This window comes from Balaenoptera ricei, chromosome 17 (genome assembly GCF_028023285.1).
Source record: "Balaenoptera ricei isolate mBalRic1 chromosome 17, mBalRic1.hap2, whole genome shotgun sequence".
Lineage (NCBI taxonomy): Eukaryota > Metazoa > Chordata > Mammalia > Artiodactyla > Balaenopteridae > Balaenoptera > Balaenoptera ricei.
The window spans coordinates 54,232,779-54,239,812 of NC_082655.1; the positions used below are offsets into that span (position 1 = coordinate 54,232,779).

The window sequence follows — 7,034 nt, forward strand, 5'->3', positions numbered from 1 at the left end:
GGAGCCTTTAGCTGAGTGGAAAGAACCAACTGGCAGTCACAATGCAGTGTGGGAAGTTCTGTAAGAGGACAGGCCTGGTATGCCACAGGAGGGGTGATGGGGCCAGTCAGGTGTGATTCCCAGAGAGGTGGGGCCTTGTCTGGGTTCTGAAAAACCAGAAGCTAGGGGGAGAACACTCTTGTCTGCTACAGCCAATAGGAGTTGTCTCTAATGAATTTCTTCTTGTGTGAATTTCACATCTACCTGTCACTTTTTAAAGGACTATTAAAATTCTGAAGAGTGGCTCCCCACAGGTTAACCACTGGTTGTGCAGCTGCCCAGCCAAAGAAGCCCTGCCAGGACCATGAGGAAAGTTTCACGCCTGTGGTCTCTTGACTGGTGGGATTGAGAGTTAACCTTGGTAAGAATGGTTTCTTTATAAAATGGAGAATGTTTTATTCAAGTTAAAATGGCTTGTTACAGAAGTATCTTTGTGTTTTTTATAGTTTGTACCAAAGAAAAAGGAAAACCAGCAACAATTTATTTTAGCCATAGCAGTTTCTACGTTTTAATTAATTTAATCCCCCAAATCACCGTGAAACATTCTCTTCATTTATCTTGAGACAAAAGAACGAGAATCATGACCTATATTTATGTAGCTTCTGTCTCAGAGGAATACTAAGTACTTTATGGAAATTTTCAATTAACTCTGGTAATTTCATTGTGATCTAGATAGAAATGAGACCTTTGCTTATGGGAGAGGGCACACACTACCCATCACAGACGCAGCATCAAATCTGGAAACACAGACAAACTAATTCCACTGATTAACCCAAAGTAGAGGGAAAATGAGAGGAAGAGAGAGGGAAAGAGAGAGAGAGGGAGAGAGAGAAGACCAGGATCATCACTGAGCAAATTAAAGTAAGGTTTTTTATGAGAAAGTTTTAGATGAAGTACAATCTAATCATTTCTTATTCTAAAAGTAGGAATGGATAGCCTCAGTTTTTTGTTTGAGAGATCATAAACAGTATCAAATTACCATTATGGGTGGTATAAACTTTGTACTTAGAAACCTCGGACTACTTTTATAATGTACCCATCACATCAACCATATCTATTAATACAGATTCATAAAACTGAGGGACTGAAGGAAAGACAATTTAATATATGTAAAAAGTGAGGTTACTTCTCCACTCACCCAAAAGTTGAAAAGTATCATGTGTTAATCTTTCCTTATGCATTTTTTAAATTGCTCTGATGAAAGCGGATCACTTTTATGAATTTAACAAATATGAGGAAGAAATGTAATGGGCTTATAATTTTTGCTAACAATATAGCACTACATAAACACAAGATATTATTACTAAACTAAATCTGAACTTAATGAATAAGTGAAGACTTTCTTCCAATTAAGGATTTTTTTAATTTATTTTTCATTAATAGAGTAAATACAGCATTATCCTAATATTAGACTTAAAATAAAAATAATTTGTCTGAAGCCTTAAAAAGTGTTCCAAAATATGATTCTCTCTGATCTTCTCTTTAATCTTACTTTTAAACTTGATATGATCTATTCTTTGGGCAGGAGGTATACTTGAATAAGGATTAAATGTTCATTTTAAAAGGAAATGTTCTTTTCTACTTCATTCAGTTTTTAAATTAACAAATAAACTAGTTTTTTTTTTTTTGTTTGGTCTATTATTTATTCACTGTGTGAAAGACATTATTCCATGAACTAATCAAACAAAACTTTTATTACAAGTTCTAGCAAAGTACTAATAAGGAACACACAGTGCATAGGTAGTTCAAATATGAAAGATAAGAATGTGCCATCCAATCAACCAAGCTCCTCACCGCAACCGAGAAAAAAAAAGAAAAGCCAACCTGATTTGTCCTCTGTGTCATCAAAGTCAACATTGAAGGAATGGCCACTATTACTGATGATTTTAGCTGAGCTTGTGTCATACTTGATACTAAGAGGTCGTAGGGAAGAATCATATTTCACTTCTTTGGTTTTAATCTCAATTGGAGATTGTTGATCTCCATCAGCAATAGGGAAAAATTCATTCCAATGAATAGGACCTTTAACATATAGGATCAAAAGAAAAGGACTGAATAAGTTATTTCATTCAACAAATACTTGTTGAGCGCAATGCACTGTACTTGACATTGAAGAAAATACAAAGATTAATAAAATACGATCTTTACCCTCAGCACTTTAACATCTAATTGTTTTGTTTTGTTTTACAAGACCAGCTGCTTTTATTATAGGTATGGAAACTTCCCGGTTTGCCTTAATTCATCTTCAGAATTAAACTCACCCTTGTAGACAAAAGAGCATGCAAGTTTTATAAAGTACTTCACAAATGCCTTCTACTGAACTAAAAACAACAGTATAATTCATCATTGAAAACAATAAGATTCAGTCTCAGCTCCAAGAATGAGCTGTGATAGCTCCACAGGTCAGGTTTATGGGCTGAAAGAACTAACGGAGCTGAGAAAGCTGTGTAGCGAAAAAGGGTGTAGTTCTTTAAAATGCTCTCCCTACTTCTATCACTCACTGTATCTTCACATGTCACCCAGTCCTCAGCTCAATTTCCTGTGAATGTGCAACAGGCAAACTAAGGAAATATGTAAAATTTTCACATATAAAATGACTGCACCATGTCAGGAAATGTAATATTGTTGGTTTTCTGCAGCAGAGTCAGGCAACAATTTATTTCTCTCTTTCTATATTTCGGAAGGTCCTTCCAGGGTTGTTTTGCCAATATTACATTTGAATTCCAATACAAGGTACAATTGTCATCCCGGTCCTCATTCACAAAGTCAAAATCGCATTAAGTTCCCGAATCAAACACGTTTGATAAACTGAGGTGAAGCGATAAACTGACAATTCCCTTGTCTACTCTCATTTCTCTGGGAGACTCATTCAAGTTCTGCCTCTCAAAATCAACAGCAAGGTTGCAGCTTCAAGTAAGCTCCAAGCCAGTCTACAGACTTTACAGGTTAGAGGTTCTTATTTCCTCCTCTACTCTGCCTGCAATTTACACCACCTCCACCAGGTCTGTAGAGCATGGCTGCTGACTAAGCTTTTCCCTACTCCACTAACCAACTAACTTGATTTCTCTAAAAGTCAAGTACTAACTAAAATGACACAGCATGACAATGAATTAAGCATTTGTTACTAACAACAACAAATATGTTTTAAAGATAAGATTTAGAATGAAATTTCAAGAAATGCAAATATATCACAATTATCAACAGCTTCAATCACTAAATCTAACGCTCGTTATTACTCTTCTTTGCAAAAGAGAAAGCATAAATTCTTTCCTTTACATATGCTTCAGGTATAAAAAAGTCATAGCATGAATACATAACCACACACATAACTTAGAAATTGCTCTCTTATGAATCATACACTTTGGACTTGAAAGCAACTTGAACATCAAAAGTCCTTCGTTACATCTTATTACAGAAAAGGCATTGCATTTCCTTATTTACTAAGTACTTTCATTTACCTAACACTCTTTTTGTATACAATCTCGTCCTTTTTTCATGTGAAAAAAATGTTCTATTTCACTGCCCACAAGTATAAGTTAACCTAATGAGAATCGGATTTCAAGTATGCAACACATACGTCATAATATATTAACTTTTTTCCAATCAGGAAAGAGCATCTTTCTCCTCTTAATTCCTTTATGCTCCTATTTCCAGTCCTTTATAACCAGAACTATTTTTAAAAGCAGAGGCAAGCCAAAATAAGATAAAAATAATAGCACTTTGAGTTAGTCAATATTATCTATTAACCATGACGGTAGGTTCATTTCCCTTGCCTTTTACGTGCAACGTTAAACCCATTTAAACATAGTTATAGAGATATACAGAAGTTCTTCCATTGATTCAGGAACTTTCTGAATATCCATAGAGATAGGTAGTTTTCAGTGATTGTCACATTTCCTGAACTAAACTAATAAAACTGTCAAAGGTTTGTGGAAGAAGTCGTAAGCTGTTTGTGAAGGTGGTAACCACTTCCAATGCCTCACTTCTTGATGTTCCATTTTATCATTGCTACTGTTCCCAGCTAAAGTTTCCTTTTATCTGCTCATTCACTGCTCTTGCCAGTCTAAACTGAAAACAAGCAACAAAACTTGCCCAGTCAGGATACAACACATTTCCAATAGGATTTTGCCAAGGTTGATTTACTTAAAGGTGTGGTCCTCAGAAAGCTATTGAATCTAAAAGCAGGGAATGGTCCTACAATTCTTAGTCGAAATAAAAAATCACTCCTTGTTATGGCTTTTCTAAGATGAATTTTTTTTTTTTTTTTTACGTTTTCAAATTTTCATTTTTTTCTTCGGTTTTCTCCAATTTTATTGAGATATAATTGGCATACAGCACTATGTAAGTTTAAGGTGTACAGCATAATGATGTGACTTACATACCCCATGATATGATTACCACAATAAGTTTAGTGAACATCAATCATCTCATATAGATACAAAATTAAAGAAATAGAAAAAATATTTTTTCCTTGTGATGAGAACTCTTAGGATTTACTCTCTTGACAACTTTTATATATAACATACAGCCGTGTTTATTATATGTAGCATGTTGTGCATTAAATCACTAGTACTTATTTATTTTATAACTGGAAGTGTGTACCTTTGGACCACTTTCATCCAATTCCCCCTTCCCACCCAGAGTGATCCCACTCTGGTAATCATAAACCTGATCTCTTCTTCTCTAGGTTTGTTTGTTTGTTTTTGAAGCATAATTTACCTACGTTAGTACCTAGTGCACAACACAGTGATTCAATATTTTTATACACTTCAAAATGATCATCATGATAAGTCTACTTACCATCTGTCACCGTACAAAGATACTACATAACTTTTTACTTTAGGTAAAAAGTTTGCATAACTTTATTCCCCACACTGTACATTTCATCCTCATGATTCATTTATTTTGTAACTGGAAGTTTGTACCTCTTAATCTCCCTCACATATTTCTAAGATGGATTTTTAAAATTTCAGATGCACTTCATTGGAGCCAATATTTTCTAACATATTAAAGAGTAATCAATACTCATTGATTGAAAATACGCTTCTCCTTCCTAATCATAGTGAGGGCACTGTTAACACCCAGTGACTATTAAATAACAATAACAGAAATTATTCCAGCAGAGAGGGAAATTAAAAGAAATTTGTTTTGTAGGTTTTTTCCCCAAACATAAATTGAAAATTAGCAAAATGTAAGATTATAATTGTAGTCTCAAAGAGAAATCCACCTAAATTATACCTTTTATTATTAAAACTCTAACTTTCACTTGCTACCATTTTTTAACTGGCAAGTTAGTCATAGCCTCAAAAAGGCTACAATTAGAAATGAAACTTTTGTTTCTTTGTGAAAGTAAGCTTTCTATAAAATTAACTATACAGTACTGCTGAATAATATGCATGTTAATCCAAGAAAGTATTATTATTATTACTATCATTATTCTCAGACCTAATTTTGACAGTGATTCACTGTAAGGCTTTCGTGGTGTCACTTTGCAAACATTTCAAATAATGGTTATTTGAAAATAATCAGTTCAGTTTAATACAAAGACAAGAAAAATGGTTTACTTTTGATAATTTAGGATATACAAGAAGAAAAGTATACATCTTATTATTACTGTTAGTTGTATCAATAAACACATTTTTACCAACGTGTTACAATGTCAATGATCCTTTGCTAATTCCTCAGTCTCTGAAAGGATGTGTAGAAGGAGAAGGAGAAAGCATGCAGACGTAGCTTAAAATATAACTTCATTTCTAAGAAAGAACCTAAAATCTTGCTAAAACCAGCAGTACCAGTCAACCAACTGCAAGTTGCTGTGGGAATATTTTATAGTTAACAGATATTAAGAAAGTTGCGGTACATTGGTTGACAAGAAGGCAACGTAAATCTTCAATGTTGAAATTCAAGTCATTAAAATTTCTTAAGTATCTTTTCAAATATTTTCCATGATTTGTTTCCCCGTAGAGATAATGAGCTTAGAAGACTGAAAGCAAATTTGTCCTCAATTCATTGAACTATGTCCTCAGATTTCTAAACTCGGTGCCTTTGATTGATAAATAGTTACTACTAGAGAAAGTTTTCGGCTTTTCAAATGAAAGCGAGGGGACATATCTGAAGATTTCGGGGTCTGGGGTATCGTGACAGGGCTAACGCACGCCAACTCACCCCCACTATCAACAGCCTCCGAGACGCTTTCCCTGTCCACGCAGGACTAAGCCTTCCCTCCGCTTCCTGCGTTTGGCTCCGGGGAGCGCTGCTCATTCGAAAGACAAACCGAAAAGTTTCTCGCCAAGTGTGGATTGGCAGAGTGCGGTTGGCGGACTCCGGGAACCGGGCGGTCCCCCTCGACGCAGAGCCCCCTCCCTCACCCCTCCCATTCGCGGAAGGCGCTCACCATTGTGCTCGCCGTATCCCCAGCTGAACCTCGCCATGGTCCCTCGGGGTTGCAGGCAGAAGAAGAAGTGGCGGGGCAGCGAGCAGAAGGAGGGAGCGGGCCGGGCGAGCGAGCTTGCGTGGGGAAGGCGGGGGCCCAGCTTAGGGCGGGGGCCGCGGGGGACCCGGAGAGCCCTTGAACCCCGGGGTCAGGGCGCTCTCGGCCTCGTCCGCCAGGGGGCAGTGGCGGGCAGGGAAGGCGCCCGCGAGGGAGGGCGAAGGGGCTGGGGGTGGGGGCGCTCGGAGCCGGGCTGAGTCCTGCGGTGCGAGTCCTCTCACTGTTTGAACTCGGGAAAGAGATAGTGCTTGATAGGTAGGCGGGGAGATGGAGAGGGAGGGAGAGAGGGAGGAGGGAAAGAAAGCGAGAAGGGCTTCCAGAGGGGCTTTCCTGCCTTCTGAGAAGCGGTCATCCTAGAGAGGCAAGTGTTGCCTAGCGGGCCCTCCGGGGAATGAATGAGCCACCCAGGCCGGGAGCCGCCAGGCTGGGAGGTGAGGATCCGGCTGGAGAAGTGAGGAGGGCGGGGATGGTCGTGGTGGCAGTGACTGCAAAGACAATACAGCGC

The 7,034-nt window shown here is 37.9% G+C and overlaps 1 protein-coding gene across 1 annotated transcript in view; it reads right to left on the minus strand.

The window, feature by feature from the left end:
* CA13 (carbonic anhydrase 13) overlaps positions 1-6,619 on the minus strand; it is a 31,888-nt gene extending 25,269 nt beyond the window's left edge. Inside the window, exons 1-2 of the mRNA XM_059901368.1 lie at positions 6,434-6,619; positions 1,864-2,061 (exon numbers count right to left, since the gene is read on the minus strand). Coding sequence (XP_059757351.1) covers positions 1,864-2,061; positions 6,434-6,470 — 235 coding nt within the window. The 5' untranslated portion in view covers positions 6,471-6,619. The remainder of the gene's footprint in view (positions 1-1,863; positions 2,062-6,433) is intronic.
* Between the last annotated feature and the right edge of the window lie 415 nt (positions 6,620-7,034).